The following is a 22,039-nucleotide window of genomic DNA, read 5'->3' on the forward strand; positions in this document are numbered from 1 at the left end:
AACCATTCAGATTTGCTAGGACCTGACAGGGCCCACTAAAGCCCAGCGCTCCAGGGTACATTTGCCTGTGACCTCCGTGTCACCAGCATGAGGGGACAGCTGCCTTAGCACAGGTGTGAAGCGCGCCAGGGCCCGGCGGGACGCGTGTCCCCGTCCTGTCCCCCGGCAGGCGGCGCCAGAGCGCAAGCCCGAGAGTGACACGGGTCCGGGAGTCCAGCCGGGCGGAGCGAAGGGCGGGCCCCGGCGTCTCTGGGCGCTGGAGCGCGGCGACACTGCGGCCCCGGGAAGGACGGACGGACGCGCCGCCGGACCGTCCGCGGCCATGGCCGAGCACGCCGCTCGCCCATGCTGCCTGGGCTGGGACTTCAGCACGCAGCAGGTACCGTCGCGGGCCCGGGGTCCGGGCTGGGCGGGGCGGGGCGTGCTGCCTCCTCCGGGACGGCGGGCTGGCTGGCGGGACCCGGGCGCGGGGAACCCTGGGCCGAGCCGCGGGCGAGCCTCCCTCCTGGGCTTCCTGGGGGTGCCGGCGACCCCTCCCCCTGATGTCTAACCCGTGCCGCCTGCCGGCTAGATGCGGCCGCGACCCTGCCTGGACTCCTGCCCTCCCGGAAACGGTGGGCGCCCCCACCCCCAGCCCCTGCGGATCCCGGGGGCACGTAGCGGGAAGTGCCTGGAGCGGCCGGGGTCCCGAAGCGCTCGCCCCTCGAAGGAAAGAAAGGAAGGACAGGAAGGACGTTAGTCGGCCGCCTGAGACTCGGCAACAGACAGACGGTAGACGTGCACGCGGGCATAACCAGTGACCTGGAACCAGATCACTGCTTGAAACTTTTTAGGTGGAATGGGCACGATGTACGCATGAACTTTGTTCCACCCGTGGTTGGCACCAGCATGCCCAAGTCAACGTACCCGGCACTGCTGGCCCCAGGACGGGCTGTGCTGCTCCCGGGGCTCTGCGGACGGAGAGCAGAGCCAAAATGCCTTCAAACTGGGTGTGGAGTGCCAAGGGGCTACTTTTCCTTAACTTGGGAAATCAGCACGGGTGCAGTCAAACCCCCCGGTCTCCGAGATGGGTCTGGGAGGGCAGGGTTAGACCAGTTTTGACCAGAAATTCCTGTGGGACTGGGCAGTGAGGTTGCCTTGCTGGGTCTCAGTGCCCATCTGTCCGAGAGAGGAGCTGTATACACCCCAGAGTTTGGAGGTCTGCTCCATCCGGACCTGTATGTCTCTGGACCATGATCATGGCCTGTGGGAACAGCCCAGGGACTTTGTCTGGTCTCTCAGGTCCCTGCAGACGGGGTCCCCAGAGACATCTCCAGATCCTGCCTCTCATTCTTTCCCCTGAAAGACTTACTCAGGCATCCTTGCCAGGCTCTGGAATCTGCTCATTTATGAACATCTGGTTCTAAGACGATCTTGGATTTGGTTGTTTAGGGGGCAAAGATGCCTTGAGCTGTATGGGTGTTTCTACTTTGCCTCAGCCTCTTCATTTTACCTACTCTTTGGGTATGTTCCCAGAGGAGGCCTCTGTTACTGTGGTTACAATGATGTACCCCCAGCCTTCTGGGAGGTCTCCAGGCTGAGCCACTCACTGGGGTGTGGGGCTTCACCTGGTGATGTTCCTACCCCTGGACCAGTGTAGAAGCTGAGGAAAATTCTATACACCATTTTTTAAATTATTTTTTTAAAGATTTTATTTATTTATTTGACAGAGAGAGATCACAAGTAGGCAGAGAGGCAGGCAGAGAGAGAGAGGAGGAAGCAGACTCCCTGCCGAGCAGAGAGCCCGATGTGGGACTCGATCCCAGGACCTGAGATCATGACCTGAGCCGAAGGCAGCAGCTTAACCCACTGAGCCACCCAGGCGCCCTCTATACACCATTTTTAAAAATGCCTTGCAGGTGAAAGTTGTTGCTGTTGATGCAGAGCTGAATGTGTTCTATGAGGACAGTGTGAATTTTGACAAAGACCTTCTAGAATTTGGGTATGTACATAGTATATATATATGTGTTGGGGGGGTTGGTTTTGGAGTTGTCCCTTAACCTTTTACATTCATTAACCACACTATTCTGGTGTGATATTGTGATTTAGAAGAAATACATATTTGGTCATTCAGATGGCCAAAATATATTTCTCACATGCATTTGGTCTTCATCCATAGTTCCTGCCTCACAGTTCCCCAAACCCTTGGAACTTCCTAAGAGTTGAGAGTTAGAAAGGTGTCTTTTGTTATGTTAATGGAGGTGACTTTTGGACCCCACCTGGGGTAGGGGCTGGTTGCCCAGAAGACCAACCATGTGATTAGAGGGTTGGAATTTTCAGCTGGAGATTGAAAGGTCAATGGCCAATGACTAAGTCCTGACTGTGTAATGAAGCCTTCACAAGACCTCAAAAGGACTGGGTTTGGAGAGCTTCTGGGTTGGTTTGGGCAGAGTGGCGTGCCTGGAAAGGATATGGAAGCTCCCTGCACTTTCCCCATACCTCACTCTATGTACCTCTTCATCTGGCTGTGGATTCCTGTCCTTTATCATGTCCTTTAATAAATTGGTAAACCTAAGTATGAGTTTCCCTGAGTTCTGTGAGCTGCTCAAGCAAATTAAAAGAACCTAAGGCCACTGGAACCAACAATCTGTGAATGGTTGGTCAGAAGCACAGGGAAAAGCTTAGGGCTGGTGCCAGGTATCTAAAGTGGGTTGGGTGGGCAGTGTTGTAGGACTGACCCCTACACTGGGATTTGATGCTGTCTCTGGGTAGATAATGTCAGATCATCTTCTGGTATCCAATAATTGCTTGGTGGTGTGTGTAGAGGACCACCATCCCTACCTGTCCCCCACCATATTAGAGTTGCGTCCAAGAATCTGAGAGCTGATATATCTATAGATCCATTTTTATCAAACTGCAGGCGTGTTGGTCTGGGTAGACCTCTCAGCATCCTTTTTTTCCTGTGCCCTGAATGTGTTTTCCATTCCTTCCCAGTTCCATGCACTCGTTCATCCATACTTGCAGTAGGTATCAGTTGAGACTTGCTTTGTGTCAGGCACCATGCAGGGTATCAGGATTTGATGGTGAACCAGGGATGTGGTCCTTACTTTCCCAGAGCTTCCTGTTAAGTAGAGGAGACTGATACCAATCAAGGACTCTGACAAAATATTTGATTATAGACTCAGAGAAGGCCATTAGAGGAAAGGAACTCACTTCTCCAAATGTTTATTAGAAAGGAATGTGACCCAAACTTGGGGAGTGGTCAGGAAGCATCCCGAAGTAGTGTTTTAGCCAAGGTCTGAGTAAGTGGAGTTTGCCTGGTGATGGAAAGGAGAGAGCGTTTTAGGCAGAAGCAGCAGTGTGTGCAAAGGCCCTGTGGCAAGAAAGAGCACTGCTTATTCAGTGAATTGAAGAAGGCCAGTGTGGCTGGAGAGCAGAGAGGGAGGTGGAGGCTGGGCTGGATCACATAGGCCTGAGTGCAAGTTTCTCTATTAGGATACTAATACCTATGAACAGCCCCCGAAGGACCATACAGATGGGAGTAAGTTGTGACACAGTTGTATTTGTATTTTGAACAGATCTCTCTGGGTGCAGTGGGAAATCAGTTGGGGGTTGGTCAGTATGCATGTTGGGAGACCATGGAGGTGTGTCAAGATCATCTGGATGGGAAATGATAGCATCTTGGAAGAGAGAGCTGGGTGGCAAAATTGACAAGTCCTGGGGAAGAACTGAATTTGAGATATGAAGGAGAGGTTTCTGGGTGGCCTTCTGGATGACGGTAGACTGAAAAGATTTTGTCTTAGGGAGAAAGATCATGAGTTTAGCTGTTGTATTAGTTTGCCAGAAAAAAATACCATAGACTGAATGTCTCAAACAACAGAAACTTATTTTCCTATAGTTCTGGAGCCTGGAAGTCCTAGATCAAGGTGCTCGTAGGGTCAGTTTCCTCTGAGAGGCCTCTCTCCTTCATTTGCAGATGGCTACCTTCTTGCTGCCTGTCACACTGTCATCCTCTGCCCCTGCATCCCTGGTGCCTCCACTGTGTTGTGTCCCCGTCTACTTTTATAAGTGCACCAGTCATACAGGATTAGGGTGTACCCTGATAACATCATTGTAAGTTAATTGCCTTTCTCAAGGCTCTTTCTCCAAACACAGTCACATTCACAGGTACTAGGGATTAGGACTTCAACCTATGAATTTTGGAGGATATAATTCAGTCCATAATAGCTGTGGACTTGTTGATTCTGAGGTGTCTCTGAGAGGGGGTTGTGGTGGAAGTGTCCCTCCACAACTGTTTTAGATGCCCCAGAAGTGGGGCACCTGGCAGGATCAGTCAGTAGAGCGTGCCCCTCTTGATCTCAGTGTTGTGAGTTTGAGCCCCTTGTTGGGTGTGGATATTACTTAAAAATAAAATCTTAAAAAAAAAAAAAAAAGATATCACTTCCCTGTTGGCTCTTTGGCATGAATCACTGCTGCTCATGTCGTAGACTTGCTTTGAGCCGACGTTGGAAGCCATCTTGCATTTGTAGTTTGTATTACTGTAGACTATGTATTTCAGTTTTGGTAGTTTTGTCTTTCAGGGATTAGTCCTTTTTTTTTTTTTTAAGATTTTATTTATTTGACAGAGACAGACACAGCAAGAAAGGGAGCACAAGCAAGAGGAGTGGAAGAGGGAAACAGGCTTCCTGTGGAGCAGGTAGCCCAATGCAGGGCTCCATCCTAGGACTCCAAGATCATGACCTGAGCCAAAGGCAGACACTTAATGACTGAGCCATGCAGATGCCCAGGGTTGGTCCATTTTATTTAAGCTTTCAAATTTGTGGCTACAGAATTGTTCATAATATTCCTTTATTTTCCTTTGGTGTCTGGGGGATCAGTAGTGATGGCCCTTCTGTCATTTCTGATATTGATCATTTGTGTCTTCTTGCTTATTGCCTTGGTTAACCTGGCTAGAGGTTTATCAGTTTAATGATCTTTTTGAAATGTCAGCTTTCAGTTTTGTTGATTTTTCTCTACTGCTTTCCTCTTTTCATCTCTCATTGATCTCATTGATCTGTGTTCTCATTTTTAAAGACTTTTTTTTAAAGATTTTATTTATTTATTTATTTGTGAGAGAGAGAGAGCGCGCGCGCACAGGAGAGCACAAGCAGGCAGAGGCAGAGAGAGGCAGGCTCCCCACTGAGCAAGGAGCCAGATGTGGGACTCGATCCCAGGACCCTGGGATCATGACCTGAACTGAAGGCAGCAGCTTAACCCACTGAGCCACCCAGGCATCCCTGTGTTCTCATTTTTAGTATTTCTTTTCTTCTAACATGGGGTTAGAGGTGAAGGTGTTTCCTGTGCTACTGCACTTTTCAGCCTTTTCCTATTGCTTTCAGATTTTGAGTCACAGTTTGAAAGGCCTTCCCCATTCTGAGATTGTGAAGCAATTTGCCTGCATTTTTTTCTAGTTCTTGCAAGGTTTCCGTTTTCTTACATAAAAATATTTGAAGTTTATCTAGGTGTATGGCATGACATTTGTATCCAGCTCCAATTTTTTACTGATGACTCTCCAATTGTCTTGCTACCATATTTTAAAAGCTCATCTTTACCTCACTGATTTGAGATGCCAGCTTTATTTGCTAATTTCTGTGTATGGTTAGGTCGATTTCTGGGTCTTTTCTTTTGTTCCATTAGTTGGGTCTATTCATGAGCCAGTAACGTGTTTTAATATTCCAGCTTTATAATATGATTTAATATATAGAATTGTTGGCCCCCTCTGACTGTTGTACAGTGTCCATGGGCATTCTTGTTCTTTTTTTTTTTATTATTTAAAGATTTTATTTATTTATTTGTCAGAGAAAGAGAGCACAGGCAAGGAAAGTGGCAGGCACAGGGAGAATCAGGCCCCCCGCTGAGGAGGGGGGGTTTTTTTTTTTTCCCCCAGGACTCTCGGATCATGACCTGAGTCTAAGGCAGATGCTTAACGACTGAGCCACCCAGGCGCCCTCTTGTTCTTTTTTGATATATACTTTTGAATCAGCTTTTAAAGTTCCAGAAAGCAAAATTACTAATATTTTTATTGAAATCATACTACTTTTATAAATTAACAGTTGCGGAGAGTTAGCAACTTTATGAGATTGAGTTTTCCTGTCAAAGCTTGTGTTTGTTCTGTTTGTTCAAGCTTCTTTTGAATACTTCACATGGTCTGGATATGTTGTTTTTTTTTAATTACTGGAAATTTTATTTATTTCTTTAAATATTTTGTTTATTTGAGAGAGAGAGAATGAGAGAGAAAGAGCATCAAGAGTGGTGAGGGGCAGAGAAAGACGTAGACTCCCCAACAGGCAGGGAGCCCGATACGGGACTAGATCCTGGGACTCCAGGATCCTGATCGGAGCCGAAGGCAGTTGCTTAACCAACTGAGGCACCCAGGTGCCTGGGTTTGACATATGGATATGTTGCAGAAAAGGCCATTCTACCCACCCCTCCCTATACCCAGCCCCTTTGCAAAGTGACTTTGTAGCTCCTTCCATCGAGAGATGGGAGTCATTTCCTGACCTTCAGATTTTTAACCAGTAGAATGAGAGGAAAGGAACATTGTGCAGTTCTAGACCTAAGCCTCAAGAAGGCCTTGCTGACTTCTGCTCTCATCCTTGGAACCCTGCCCAGCCACCACGTGACCAAGCTCGGGCCAGCCTGCTGGAGAATGTGAGGCACATGACTAAGTTACCCCGGTATCCCCAGCCAAGAGAAGCAGCAGCTGGCCCCCAGAGGCAGAGCCCTCTGGCCCTCTCGCTACTGCTAGCCGACACACAGAAGGAGCCCAGCCAAGCTCAGCCCAGTGACCCACAGAATTGTGAGCTAAACAAGCTTAGTAGGTTCAGGCTACTTAGCCATGAGGTGGTTTGTAACAAGGCAAAACCACGTGGTACCTCTAATTCATTTTAAACTTTCTGACTGTTGTATCTTTTTACTAATGTAGATGGGGACTTTTCTGTAGCGATTGAGCAGCGATCTACCAGGCTTCTTTCCTTCTCCTGGGCATACCTCCACCTTGCAGTTTTGGTCGGTTGTGTGACTTAAGTCCTAACCAGCAGATCGTGGGAGAAAGTGAACAGGGCTCTCTATCAGAACATACAACCCTGGCTGTGATCCTCTGCCCTGTGTCTTTCTGGGTCCTGTGGCTGGATGCGAGTGTCCAGGGCACCTTGGAAACCGCTTAGAAGATGAGAAGAGCCCCTGTCCTCCTGGGTCTCTGATTAACCTCAGAGAACAGAGAACTGCCCCCGCCCCCACCCCCGCACTCCACATTCCTGGTCCCCAGCACTCCACTGATGATGCTTTGCATGAGTGGGAACTAACTTCAACTGTGTCAAACCAGGGAAATTAGCTAATACAGGGTCATCCCTTCCCATCACTTGTTTTTTTTAAATGCTCTATTGAGATAGAATTCATGTACCAAAAAATTCACTCTTTTAAAATGTACAGTTGCATGGTTTTTAATATACTCATAGAACTGGGTCATAGTCTCCACTATTTAGTTTTAGAACATTTTCATCTCCTCAAAAAAAGAAACCCTGTATCCACTAGCAGTCACTGCTTACGCTCCCTCCTCCAGCCCTGGCAAGCAGTCTTGGCGGATTTGACTATTCTGAACATTTCCTATCAATGAATTTGTGCAATGGCTGGTAATTTTTGGCAAGTTTCTTTCACTTACCATAATGCTTTCAGAGTTTCTGTTGTATGCTATGAGTACTTCATTCCTTTCTATAATATACTCAGTAACGCTCCATTTAGTATAGTTATTACATTTCGTTTATCCATACATCAGTTGCCAGATATCCAGCAAAGATAATCCAGATAATCTTTGAGCTCTTATCAACAATCCTGCTGTGAACATTCATGGATGTTATAAACTATGTTGTGCCCCCTTCCTGTCCTCTGAGAAATCCTGTTGAAGCCCTAACCTCCAGTGTGGCTGTAGTTGGTATTTGGTGATAGGGCCTGTAGGGAGGTAAGTCAGGGAAATGAGGTGGTAAGGATGGGGCTCTAATCCAACAGGACTGGTGTTCTGGTAAGAGGAAGGTCTCTTTCTCCTCCCCGAGTCTGTACAGAGGAAAGGTCATGTGAGGACACGGTAAGAACATGGCCCTCTGCACATAGGAAGAACACTTTCACCAGAAACCAAAGTTGCCAGCACCTTGATCCTGGGCTTCTTGCCTCCAGAACTGTGACAAGATAAATGCTTGTTTAGACCACTCCATCTGTGGTAATTGTTACGGCAGCCGGAGCTGACTAATCGAGTGTATGAGTTTTTGTGTGGACATGTGTTCTCATTTCCACTGGGTATATACCTAGGAGTGGAATGAACAGACTTTTCCGAAGCAACAGTACCATTTTATATTCCCATGAGTGGTATAGGAGGATTGCAATTTCTCCCAAGTTTTTGCCCACATTGGTTTTTTACTATTCTTCCAATTACAGATTATAGCTGTATTAGTGGGCATGAAATGGTGGTTCATGGTGATGGTGATTTGCATCTTTCTAAGGATCAATGATGTTGAATATGTTTGGCCATTTGTGTATCCTTTTTGGAGAAATGTCCACTTGGATCCTTTGCCCATTTTTCAGCTTCCTTAGTTGTCTTTTTATTATTGAGTTCTGAAAGTTCTTTGGCTAGTCTGAAGACAAGTCTCTTAACAGACAACATGATTTCAAAACTTTTTTCACATTTCTGTGTGTTGTCTTTTCACTTTCTTGATGATCCTTTGAAACAAAAGTTTTAAATTTTAATTGTCTATTTAATCTTTGTTTTTCTTTGTTGCTTGTACTTTGGTACAGTATTTGTTAGGTTTTGGTGTTGATTTTGTATTTCACACACAAAAAATTGGAAATTTCCAAGGTGCCCTGGAACAATATAAATACTATTAGAAATACTTGTTTTTTAAAGGTTTTAGAGCATTTTCTGTGAAACATTTGGGCCTGGTGCTTTGGCAGGTGTGGGAAGCTCCAGTCTTCCCTCCTACCAGAAATTGCCAATTTTAAGTTGTTAAATACATGCAGACTGTTTAGTTGCAATTATCATGTGTTTTGTAAAGGCAACATTTTTTTCTGATGGTTTTTATTGTCTCTTTTTATTGGGAAGTTTGCTGCTCTTTTTCACCTTTTCCCTATAGTATCTTTTCAAAAATGTCAGTATTATTTAGTATAATTTGTGTATAAAAAAAAGGACATCCATTAAAATGTACACTCGAGTGCATTTTCATAGAGGCAGACCTATAGCTGGGAAAGTGCCACCAAAATTATGATATACAGACTATCTACGTCGCTCCGAAAAGATTATTTGTGCCCCTTTGCATTCCATCCTTTCTTCCCCGCTGGACTTGGAAAACCACTGACCTCCTTTTCCACAACAGGTGGATTTGTGCTTTCTGGCATTTGATATACATGGCGTCATATAATATGGACTCTTGTGGGCCTGGCCTCCTTCACTCAGCATGATCATTGGAGATTCATCTCTGTCAGTGTGTGTATCAGTAGTTCACTTTTTTTTTTTTAGATTTTTATTTATTTATTTGTCAGAGAGAGCATAAGCATAGAGAGCTACAGGCAGAACTGGCAGAGTTGGCAGAGCAGGCAGAGGGAGAAGCAGGCTCCCCACCGAGCAAGGAGCCCAATGTGGGACTCGATCTCAGGACCCCGGGATCGTGACCTGAGTGGAAGGCAGATGCTTAACCCACTGAGCCACGCAGGTGCCCCAGTAGTTCACTTTATTATTATTACTATTATCATCATCATGTAGTACTCCACCACACACACACATACATACCATAATTTATCCATTCACCTGCTTGGGGACACCTGAGTTGACTCCAGATTTTTTTTTTTAATATTTTATTTATTTGACAGAGAGAGACTCAGTGAGAGAAGGAACACAAGCAGGGGGAGTGGGAAAGGGAAAAGCAGACTTCCCGCTGAGCAGGGAGCCTGATGCGGAGCTCAGTCCCAGGACCCTGGGATCACGACCTGAGCCAAAGGCAGAGACGTAACGACTGAGGCCCCCAGGCGCCCCTGACTCCAGTTTTCTGTTGCCACAGATAAGGCTGCTGTGGAAACTTGTGTACAAACCTGCCTTGGAACTTTTACTTTCATTTCTCTTGGCTGGAAAATTAGGAATAGAATCTCTGGGTCCCATGGTTATCTCATAGCATCTAGCTATGGATTCTGAGCTGTTTGTTTAAGATTTTATTTATTTATTTGATTGAGAGAGATTTAGAGAATGAGTGGCAGGAGAGGCAAGAGGGGAAGCCGACTCCCAGTAAAGCAGGGACTCGTGGGACTTGATCCCAGATAACCCCAGGATCATGACCTGAGCTGAAAGGCAGATGCTTAACCGACTGAGTCAGTCAGGCTCCCTGTTGTTGTTGTTGTTGTTGTTGTTATTGTTTTAAACTCATCCTTGAGGGGTGCCTGGGTGGCACAGTCGGTTAAGTGTATGCCTTTGGCTCAGGTCATGATCTCAGGGTCCTGGGATCGAGCCCTGCATCAGGCTCCTTGCTCAGTGGGCTTCTGCTTCTCCCTATACCTCTGTGCTTTCTCTCTCTAAAGTAAATAAACAAAATTTTAAAAATAAAGATAAACACATCATTGAAAGAGTTGGATTTTGTCAAATCAGTTATTTGCACGAGGGCCTTATGGGGGGACGAGGGTAGGGAGAGGGGTCCAGGCAACTTTCCAGGCTTGCAATTCAAGGACTCCCTGGTCTGATGGCCAAGAACGTTTCCTGCAGACGCAGCACCTCTGTGTGGCACATCCTTTCTACCTCTCCAAACCCAGTGGGCTTGGGAGGGTTTTAATCCAGCTCTGCACCCCCTAGTTCCCTCATGACCACAGTGCCAAGTGGTGCCATGCCTGCCTTCCAGGGCGAGCCCCTCATATTTAGAAGGCTTAGTTTTGCTGGTGTAGTCTGAGAATCACCACCCCTGAGCGATTCTCTAGGTCTCCTCTTTCCCTCCTGCCAGCATTGTTCAGCCTCGTTCAGTTTAGAGTGTTCCCACTGACGTTGGGGAAGGGGCATTTCTATCCCCACCGGGTCCCTGCCCAAGGCCCTGCCCAGCACTCTGTCTTGTTCTTGTAGGACTCAGGGTGGAGTTCACATTCACGAGGACGGACTGACAGTGACCTCTCCAGTCCTGATGTGGGTCCAGGTAAGCACAGGGAGCCCAGACTCTTTGTTGAGACCAGGTCCTCATTGGGTGAGGGAGTCAGCCTGGCTCCTCGGGCTAGACTCCCCTCAGCACGTGTCAGTACTTCCGAGCCAAGAGGGCACAGAAAGATCTAGCAGATCTGGTGCTAGAGCACTGGCAGGCCCTGCTGGGAAGTAGCCATCCTGAGAATACCGCCTTTCCCAAACCTTTGCCAGACACTGCGGGAGGCCCTCTGGCCAACCTTCAAACCCTGAGATGCAGACACAGCACTGGCGTTTTAGGGTTTGGGCTCAGATGGACCCCAGGTCAGGCCTGCTTGCTCAGGACCGACAGGAAAGGAAGTTGCCTGTTGCCGAACATGGGTGACCCATGGTGCCGTGAGACCAGGGGTATGGCCAGTACAGAACAGCATGATAGGGCTAGGTCTGCCTCGGGGGTCCCGAGACCCTGAAACTGGAAGCCAGCCAAAGGCAATGCTCAGTGTGTCTGCCAAAGCTGGTCCAGTCCTCTGGTACCTGGTTAAGCCAGTTCCCTCTCCTGAATTCTTTCTGTTAAGATAACTAGTGTAATTTAAAATTTTTTTTAAATCAACTTAACCCTGACTCATACTGGAGGATTAGGGTAAAAGACAGCTTTCTACCAGCCAGGCCAGCTAGAATGGACTTCCCAAGGCTAAGCCAGACCAAGGGGTGCTGGGGTGACAGGCAAGAGTCTGTGTCTAGAGGTCCCAGTGATAATGTCAGGGACTTTGATAGATTGGGGCCTTAACTTGAGGTAGAGAGCCAGACTTGGGGGTGGGGCCCCATGATTTCTCATTGTGAGCAGTGCCCCAGGATTGGACCTGTTCTAGCTTTGCCAGTCCCCTGTCCAGCTATGTCCCATCCCCTGCTCAGGGTTTGGCCAGGAGGGCCCAGTTGGCACAACCTGGGCTGCGAGAGGAGCCCTCCCAGCAGAGGGTAGGGATGGTGGAGTCAGGTCAAAGTTCCAGTGGCTGTTCTACCCTCGAGGGAAACACAGCCTGGAGTGACTCTCTGATTCCTGCCCTGAAGTCTTAGGGAGCATTAGGCTGTGCTGGGCAGCATCATCAATCCCACAGTTGGGGTCTTGCAAGAAAGAAGATTGCACCCAGATGGTGGGGGGTGGAATGGGTATTGGGACAGATGGCCATCTCTGCCTACCCTTTCCAGCATGGTGCTCCTGGACACAGAGTCTAGGCCTGGTCCCCTCTCCCTCCGATGAGGGCTGTCTACTTTGCTCTTCCCCTCTCTGTTGCAGTGAAATCACACCAGTAGTTCAGAGGTTGAAAATGCAAATAAAAGAAACCACAATTTTTTAAAAAATATTTTATTTATTTATTTGTCAGAGAGAGTGAGCACAGGCAGACAGAGTGGCAGGCAGAGGCAGAGGGAGAAGCAGGCTCCCTGCTGAGCAAGGAGCCCAACTCAATCCTAGGATGTTGGGATCATGACCTAAAACGAAGGCAGCCACTTAACCAACTGAGCCACTCAGCCATCCCAAGAAACCATAATATGACGCACTTTGTTTTTGCTCTTCCTGAGTGCTTAGGCATCCCAGATTGGAGAAGCAGAATTTGAGGGGCCCATGGTTTCTGACTCCTTCTATTTAAGCTATTTTTACTGTGGTTCATCTTTTTATTTGATTGGTGCTGACTTTAATGAATTATTCCAGGCCTTATCCATCCTAAGCAATCAGCTCTCTTGCATCTCCAGGATAACGGCAAGCACTAGGGTTTCAGGGCTCAGCCCATGGGTTTGCGTGACTCGGTGGTTCTGGACAGTTATGGTGGGCTCTGTTTGTCTTTCAGGCTCTGGATATCATTTTGGAGAGGATGAAGGCTTCAGGCTTCGATTTCTCTCAAGTCCTCGCCCTGTCTGGGGCGGGCCAGGTTTGTCTGTAGCAGCCCCCTGTGGCGTGTGGGCGGCCATTGGGAAGGGGTGCAGGGCTCCCCTAGAGGGAATGCTGCCCTCGAGAGTCACTGCACACTTTCTATTGTTGGTAGAGCCCTGCTGCTCTGCTACCTCGGAGAATGTAGAGTGTGTGCCTTCTTGCAAAGGATCGGAGGTGGCTGGAAATGTGCAGCATTATCCAGAACAGGACCCCGGGTGAGGAAGAACTGGATAGAGGTCGTCGATTGAGGTAGAGGAAGCATTTGGCGTGCATTGATGATGCCTGCCTGGAAGCACTGGCATTGCTTTTCTGTTTCCTGGAAGTAGAGGCAAAGTCAAACATTCGACTTCTAATGAGAGCAGTTTTAATAGTAGCAATATTTGTAAAAATAATAACAAAACACACCGACTGAGTACTTAGTGCAGGCCAGGTGCCGCGCTGAGCGTTTTACATAGACTGTCTTTTTGTCTTTTTAAGAAAGAGAGAGCATGAATAGGGGGAGCAGTAGAGAGAGAGAGGGAGAGAGAATTTCAAGCAGACTCAGTGCTCAGTGTGGAGCCCAATGTGGGGCTCACAACCCTGAGGTCATGACTTGAGCCGAAACCAAGAGTCCACTGCTTAACTGAGGAGCCACCCAGGCGCCTCTTACTTAGACGATTTAACCTAATCGCTACAGTGTTTTAGGAGGCGGTGTCAGGGTGTGGTTAGCATAGGAGCACTGGGTCTGCTGCCGGGCTCTATCCCCAGGCTCGCCATTTAAAAGTAGTGACCGGGGCATGTCATCGAACTTTCTGGGGCCTCCTGTCCTCCTCTGCCTGAGGTTCAATGTGAATGTGAAATACTTAGTGCATAAAAACTTCATGTAAGTTTTAGCTACTACCTTTAGTATCATGGCCATTTACCTGAGGACACTGAGGCACAGAGGGGCGATGCCACTTACCCAAGGTCACACAGCTGCCTGGTGGAGGAATCAGGACCCAAGCTGAGTCTTACCCTCTGAATCACTTTGCTCCGTGGTGGATTAGCCTGCTTTTACATCCTTGTGAGAGAGTGCTTACAGATTTTTCTGAGCCACCTCTTCTCCTCTGTCCTCCAGCCTAATAGGAATTTAACGCTCCTGTCCTGTTCGACAGATTCCCTGGGAGATCTTGCCCACCTCTCTCATCTGAACCACAGGCTGGGATACCCTGTCCCTCCTGGGCATCCTCTGATCCCATGCCAGGTGTCCCCAAGAACACCTCCAGCTTACCCCAGGGCCACAACCCACCTGTCATCTTTGACTGTCTAAGGGGTCTCCGTGCCCTGTTGATTTGTTATATGACTCTTGAATCTCCCACCTCCTCTCCAATCCTGCCTCTCTTGCCCCAAGCTGAATATCTACGATTTTTCTTTGGGACTCTGCTTGGGCCTCCCTGGCTCCCAGGTACCTTCTCGTGACTCCTAAACCCTTTCATACACTCAGCCCTGGCCATGGCACTCCCTTGCTAACCCAGAGTTCCCACACCTCCGAGATAAGTCCCCACCTCCAGGCCCTGGCGCTCAGGCTGCCACCTCCCCCCTCCAGCCCCCACCACCTCCCTCTTGCCCAAGACTCAGCCCACTGTGTCAGGTGCCACCGCTCCCTGCACTTGCCAGCCTCTCTCACCCATGCGCTTAGCTCCAGCCCCTTTCCTACTAAACAGGGCCCCTTCTGCCAGTGCGTTCAATGGCCCTCCTCGGTGTCCCCACTGCCCTGCCACTGCACATCCACAGGGTTTTGTAATTGTGTGTTTGTGTCTTCCTCCCTGACTCACCGACCACATCGTAGAGAATAAGGACAGTACTATTCTCTTCATCCACCCCGTTGCCCGGCATGACCTAGGTGCTCCGTAAATCTTCGTTGAGTGAACGAATGGGTAACTGAATAAAGGAATGAATTTCAGGTACTATTGTGAGCGATATGTTTTTACAGTACAGTTTTATGAGGATACCAAGATCCAAACCACTAATTCTTTCTTGGACCCTTCCTTTAAGTTTTGAGGGGGACAGGGCAGAGTTCTCATTTTCTAGAGCTGATAACCAAGTCTCAGAAAGGGTGAGTTCTGTAAGAAGTGGCAGGGCCAGGCTTGGAGCCAGTTCTTTGGGGTGTGGTCTGGACTCTGGGAGGTGATCCCAGTGTGTGGCCATGTGAGCATGTGCTTGGTTTTCCCTTGACAGCAACATGGAAGTGTATACTGGAAGGCTGGGGCCAGCCGCGTGCTGACAAGCCTGTCACCAGACCTCCTGTTACATAAGCAGCTTCAGGTAACCGTGGGAAGAAGGGCCCAAGCCCCTCTGGGCCCTGAAGTCTGGGGCTTTTGTGTATTGTCAAGGGTTTGGGAACTTTGGCTCAGGCAGTAGTGCAGTAAACAGGGTCTGCCCTGCCTCCTGCTGGGTACAGCTGGTGTCTGGATGGAGGGTCAGGTGCTGACAGCCCTCGTCTTGGGTCCCTTCCTGGTAGGCATGGCTCTGGCTAGCTTCCCCCTCAGAGAGCTTGCCTTGGCGTGTGATGCCTCTGGGTGGTGCTGGGAAGGCAGGCTCCGTCTTCTCCATGGTTCCCCGCCACAAATGCCCCTGGGAAATGGCACTTTGTGGCAGCTCTAGCCCTCCCCTGCTTATCTCCAGTATCGCCAGTGGTGCTCAGGTGTCCTCCTCAGAACCTTCTACCTTGAGCTTTCTGGGGAGAGACACCAGTGGACCAAGCCGAGGTTTGGGTGGGAAGGGCTTAACCACGGGTCTCCCAAGGTCACGTCCAGTGGGGAGGTGACCATACCTGCTGTCATAGGTGGTGGAACCACCAGTGTTGGGGCGGCTTCCAGAGTCAGCAGGCAGAGTTCAAGCCTGTGCCTTTGTTCCTCCTTTCCAGGCGTGTTTCTCCATCAGGGACAGCCCAGTATGGATGGACTCCAGCACCACAGTCCAGTGCCGCCGACTAGAGGCCGCCGTGGGTGGGGCGCAGGCTCTCAGCTGCCTCACCGGCTCGCGAGCCTATGAGGTAAGCAGTGCCTGCCTGGGGCTGGGGGCCAGGGTTGGTCCTGGGAGGGGGGTCCTGTTGCTGGTTTTGGCCCCCTGTCCCTGGGTGTCTGGGACACAGCTGGTGACCTGCCCCAGTGGGGATCCCATGAGGCCCTGTGTGTATTGCCCCTGCAAAGCCAAGATTGGGCACTTTGGCCCCTGGTTCTGCCCAAGGCTGTCCTGCCTTCCTCTGCTGCCCACAAGCAAGGATGGGTCTCTTGTTGCCCAGCAGGGGACCGAGGTGGGATCATAGCCATGCTCTCTGCAGGGTGATGATGGCACTTCCTCTGACCTGGGGATAAAAACAGCACTCATGCTTGGGACAGTTTTGAAGCCGAAGGGAGTCAATGTATGCAAGGCATTTAGTACAGCTCCTGGAAAAGTAAAAGAGGAATGAATAAATAAAAGGAATGCCTCTTTCCTGCTGGCTTCAGCCCCTGTTCCTGGAGCTGGCTCTGACTAGCCTAGTTTGGCTCATGATTGGGGGTAGGGAACATAGCCTCTTCTCCTGCACAGGTGCCCTTGGTCAGCACAGTCCCTGCAGTGGGGGGTGGCGTGGGGTGGAGCAAGGCGTTTCCAGTAAGGGTGTGCAGCAAACATTTCTAGGTTTGAGGCCTTTGTAAAGCGTTCACGATACTAACTCACATCCAGAGCATGCTACGGCGACCTCACTTTGTGGAGATGATCACTGCACATAGGATTTGGGTTTTTAAGAATTTGTGCTCTTTTTCCAGCGTTTTACAGGAAACCAGATTGCAAAGATTTACCAGCAGAATCCTGAGGCCTATGCACACACAGAGGTTAGTTAAATGATCTTAATTTGATTTAAGTCCTAGTTGAATTTCTTTTATAATATGACCTTTAGCATAAATAGATCTCATGTTCATTGGCCAAAAATATTGATTAGCAGACATTAGAAATGGTGTATGTTTGGCTTACTTATTTCTCACTGGTAAGCCATCTCCAAAGAGGAGGGGAAAAGGAAATCATGGGAAAGAAAAATCAGGGCCTTTCCCCACCAGTGGGGTGGAGGTCAGGGGCAGAGGTCAAGGAGAGGGTGGGAGCCCTGAGGACTGGTGTCTTCCTGGGGCCTCCTGAGTAGGAGATCCAGGTGCTCCTCAGTTTCCTGCCTGCTTAGTGCAGGATGGCTACCAGGCACTCGATTGGCGCCGGCTCACTGTTTTCTTTGGAAATGGGGAAAGCTGGACCCATGTGGCTGCAGCTGTGGCCCTTCTGCCAGAGCCTGTGTCCCAGGAGCTCAGATTCATTCTTTGATCCACAGGCGGTGGAAGGCAGCACTTAATGTTGCCTGGGAAGTAGTTCCATACCTTGGCTAGTGATTTTCATCTCCGCATCATTAGAAAATGATCAGTGTATATTAAACCAAAGTGCCTTTTTAATATTGGAAGTTAACAACATCCCATTTATTACGTGACGACTCAAGTTTCCAGATTTCTCTGCAGCATTAGTTGTGTAGATTCCCAGGGAGGAGAGGGCAGAGACAGAAAAACCCTCTCCACATTCTCTGTGTAGAACAAAGGTGGCCTGAGAGGGGACAGGAGGTGTTGGCATTCTCTGCTGTGATTCCTGCCTGGAAGCACAGACCCTCGGGGACATTGGAAGTCTGTTATCCATTCCTCCAGCTCATGCCTGGGGTTTGTGGCTTCTGAGGAACCGACTTCCACTCACACTTATTCTGAACCCCCAAGAGTGTCTTTGTTGGTTCTGAATCCTGTGGCCACGCATCCCACTTCCCTTGTGACTAGATATAAAGACCACAGAAACAGAGAAAGGAAATCAGGCTCCTTGGATGCCCGGCAGAAGGGCCACTTCCCTGAGCACGGCTTTTCTACAGGCCTTGTTGCTCTTCCTCTTTGCTGGACTTGATGGTTCTCTGGCTGGTCAGAAACTGCAGAGTGAGGCACTCCCCCAAGGACTCGGTTCTTGGTATTCCAGATACATATGCCAACAGTCCTGTCTCCAGGATACTCTCTCACCGCCATTACTGGGCCATCTCGCTCCACGTTTCCGCTTCCCACCCTGATTTAAAACTCTTCTCAGGTGGTGGGTATCAGAGTATTAAGTTGCTTATGGTATGGCCTATCTCACTGCCTCTCTCTCTTTCACAGAGAATTTCTTTGGTTAGTAGTTTCGCTGCTTCCCTGTTCCTTGGGTCTTACGCTCCTATCGACTACAGTGACGGTAAGCCTTCAGAGTCCTGGCGGGGGGTGCCTGTTCAGTATGTGGGTGGACGGGTGCACCTGTGGGCAGCGTGGGCAGGGCAGACTTTTAGCCCTATCATCTTTTGCTATGAAGGGAGTGTGTTAGTTATCTTTTGCTGTGTAATGAATGCTCCAATGCTTAGCAGAGTAGGAACTTTTTTTTTTTTTTTTAAAGATTTTATTTATTTATTTGACAGAGAGAGATCACAGTAGGTAGAGAGGCAGGCAGAGAGAGGGAGAGAGAGGGGAAGGGAAGGAAGCAGGCCCCTGCTGAGCAGAGAGCCCGATGCGGGACTCGATCCCAGGACCCTGAGATCATGACCTGAGCCGAAGGCAGCGGCTTAACCCACTGAGCCACCCAGGCGCCCCGAGTAGGAACTTTTTTTTAAAAGATTTTATTTATTTATTTGACAGAGAGATCACAATTAGGCAGAGAGGCAGGCAGAGAGAGAGGGGAAGCAGGCTCCCTGCTGAGCAGAGAGCCCGATGCGGGGCTCCATCCCAGGACCCTGGGATCATGACCTGAGCCGAAGGCAGAGGCTTTAACCCACTGAGCCACCCAGGCGCCCCAAGTAGGAACTTTATTTTTTAATATTTTATTTATTTGAGAGAGAGAGAGGAAGAGGGAGGGAGGGAGAGCACAAGCAGAGGGAGCAGCAGGCTCCACTGAGCAGGGAACCTGTTGCCAGATTTGATCCTGGGAGCCTGAGATCATGACCTGAGCTGAAGGCAGACGCTTCACCGACCAAGCCACCCAGGCCCCCTGACTGCAAGTGTTTATTATCTCACAGGATTTCTGCAGGTCCGTAGTCTGGGAGCCCGTAAGCTGGGTGGGCCTGGTCAGGAACTCTCATGAGGTGGTGGTCAAGCTGGCAGCCAGGACCAGCCATTGAAAGGCTTGACTAGGGCTGTAGGATCCATTTCCAGAGCCCCAAACTTCTTAGCCAGAGGCCTCACTTCCTCACCACATGGGCCTCCCATAGGACACAGTGACAGTGGGTGGATCCCTGCCCCCCCACCTCCCCACCCCGCCTGAGCGAGGGATGAGACAAAAGTGTGGCCAAGCAGAAGCTGCAGAATCTCTACACCTTAACCTTGGAAGTGATGTGCCATCCCTTCTGGCTCACCCTGCTGGTCGCACAGACCTTCCTAGGTGCGGGAAGGCAGGGACCTCACTAGGTGGGAACAGCAGGGCTCGGGGTGGGCCTAGGCCGCTTGGAGCCTGGTTCTTACAGGGTGTTGTTTCTTGAAGTTGTGTTCACATCTGGGGAACTCAAGGGAGTGGTGAGTTTCTGAGTCAGTGCCTTGCCAAAAATTAATGTAAGCAATGCCAGTGAGGAAGGAGAGCCGGGATGAGGCTGCCGAAGGTAGTTTTGCGTGAGGCCATGCTAAAGGCCAAACAGCAGAAGGAAGCAGAGTGCAGAGCGAGAGCCCAGACCGATGCTTGTGACCTCAGAGGAGTCTCGGAAGGCTCAGAACCCCCTGGAATCCAGCTAGAGTTGTCCGAGTGCTGTCGTTGGCCACATACTATTCTAGCGTTCAGGGAGAGAAAGTAAGGTGTCAAAGAGGTGGTCCCCGAGCTTCACTCACAATCTGGGGAAGACAGGGTTCCCATAGGTAGCTGCACACAAGTCAGGCCAGCAGGACCCTGAACCTAGAATAGCCCATGTCCACCCGTCTTCGCCATACCCACCCTGGGGCTGTTATGTGCTGCTGGGAAAAGTCACAGCCTTGCTCCTGTCGGTGTTCCAAAGTTCGGGTTCTATAGCCTTGCTGGGCCCTTGGCTCCACTCTCCTCACTCCCCCGAGAAGTCACTCCCTGATTTACCAGGCATCTCACTTCATTCCTTGGGTCCCTGCCGATGGCTGTCTGCCTCCACCTGGGCCCAGTGGAGGAGGAAGAGAAGAGCCCTTCTCTGCTCTGGCTTCTTTCCCCTTTGCCGTCCTCAGGAAAGCATTGGGAGACGTAGATTGTTTTCAGACAGACTTTGGGAGCTAATCCTCGTGATGTTCTTGAAAAGTTAGAGGTGACTAGGGAAGCCTGAGGGCTGACCCACATCGGCATGGAGCCATCTCTGCACAGACCCCTCGAGCCCCAGGGGACACGGAGAACAGTTCCTCATCAGCGTAGTGCCAGGTCTTAGGACCACAGATTCCTAGGCTGACATGAGGAATATTTGGAGGAGGTGGTGGGGCTGTGTGTTTCCAAGGCCCCTGCTGACCTCTGGTTCTCCGGCTCTCTAGTTGCCTAATGACCCAGGCACACTGCATGCGTTCCATTGGGAAAGAGCTCCAGGTATGATTTTGTGGCAAGAACTGGATCAGCTTTCCACCAGATGGGCGCATGTTCACCACAGGTCCTTTACAAAGATGTTTCTGTTTCTCGTTTCCTTCATTCCTTAGGTTCTGGAATGAATTTGTTGCAGATCCAGGACAAAGTCTGGTCGCAGGTCTGCCTTCGCGCCTGTGCACCTCATTTAGAGGAGAAGCTTGGCTCACCTGTACCGTCATGCTCTGTGTTGGTAGGTCCCCATGCAGGTGACATGGCTCATTTCTAAGCGGGCAGCTACTGGGGCAAGCAATGCAGGATACACACACACACACACACGCACGCACACAGAGTCACCCTCGTTCATTTCTTTACACACAGGCATACAAACGCAGATTTTCAGGCTAGTGTAAGGGAAGTATTTGATGTACAGCAAAGCCAAATGTCTGGATCAGTGCCTTGCATTTAGCAGGGACTCAAGTGCACATACAGATAACTGCCTCGTGGCAGCAAGGTGTGGGGAAGGGGACCTGGGAAAATTCCACTAGAAATTTATTAGAACAGGAAGAAAAGTAGAAGGTATAAGTGGTGGGTGATTATGCACTTTAGGAAAAAGTACACAGAATACTGACATTCTAGGCCTTAAAACAGGCAGTCTGGAGAAAATAGAAATATGAACAAGCTGAGGGAGAACGCAGGCTGTGTGGCAGACTTCCCAGGCTGGATTCCTGCCTCGGCTGCTCACCAGTTCTGTGACTTTCTTCTGTACCTCAGTTTCCCCATCATTTCCATAATTCCTGAAATAGTGGGAATAATGATATTCTCTGTGTCATGCAGACTTGTGCAGAATAAATGAGGTAGTGCATTTAAAGCGCTTAAGATGGGGTGTCTACCTAGCTCAGTTAGAGCATGCATCTCTTGATCTCGGGGTTGTGAGTTTGAGCCCCACTCTGGGTGTAGAGATCACTTACAAATAAAAGCTTTATTTATATGTGTGCCTGGGTGGCTCAGTGAATTAAGCCTCTGCTATGGTCCTGGGATCGAGCTCCACATTGGGCTCTCTGCTCAGCAGAGAGTCTGCTTCCCCTCCTTTTTCCTGCCTCTCTGCCTACTTGTGATCTCTCTCTCTCTCTCTCTGTCAAATAAGTAAAAATCTTTTTAAAAATTTAAAAAAGAATAAAAACAAAGTGTTTAAGATAGTGTCTGGTCCCAAGGGTAATATTAAAAACATTTACGGCAGCCACATGCAAAAGAATGAAATTGGACCCCTGCCTTACACCGTACACAAAAATTAACTGAAAATGGATTAAAGACTTGAATGTAAGACCTGAAACCATAAAAACTCCTAGAAGAAAACAGGTGTTAGTGACAATTTTTTGGATTTGACACCAAAAGCAAAGGCGAGAAAAGCAAAAATTAAGTGGGACCTCATCAAACTT

General features: G+C 49.2%; 1 protein-coding gene across 5 annotated transcripts in view; it reads left to right on the forward strand.

Annotated features, from left to right (window-relative positions):
- The first annotated feature begins 213 nt into the window (after positions 1-213).
- XYLB (xylulokinase) overlaps positions 214-22,039 on the forward strand; it is a 52,453-nt gene continuing 30,627 nt past the window's right edge. For 2 of the 5 annotated variants that reach the window (XR_014299527.1, XM_082686095.1), the window contains exons 1-10: positions 251-379; positions 1,899-1,981; positions 4,605-4,767; positions 11,099-11,168; positions 12,994-13,074; positions 15,273-15,359; positions 15,961-16,089; positions 16,844-16,909; positions 18,239-18,311; positions 20,735-20,853. Coding sequence is in view for 3 of the 5 variants with exons in the window: in XM_082686095.1 (XP_082542221.1) it covers positions 4,742-4,767; positions 11,099-11,168; positions 12,994-13,074; positions 15,273-15,359; positions 15,961-16,089; positions 16,844-16,909; positions 18,239-18,311; positions 20,735-20,853 (651 nt within the window). In the remaining 2 variants the exon portion in view is untranslated. Of the gene's footprint in view, positions 380-1,898; positions 1,982-4,604; positions 4,768-11,098; positions 11,169-12,993; positions 13,075-15,272; positions 15,360-15,960; positions 16,090-16,843; positions 16,910-18,238; positions 18,312-20,734; positions 20,854-22,039 lie in introns of all 5 variants that reach the window. The other 3 variants (XR_014299526.1, XM_082686094.1, XM_082686096.1) reach the window with 3 other exon arrangements.

This window comes from Mustela nivalis, assembly GCF_964662115.1.
Source record: "Mustela nivalis genome assembly, chromosome: 1".
Classification (NCBI taxonomy): Eukaryota; Metazoa; Chordata; class Mammalia; order Carnivora; family Mustelidae; genus Mustela; species Mustela nivalis.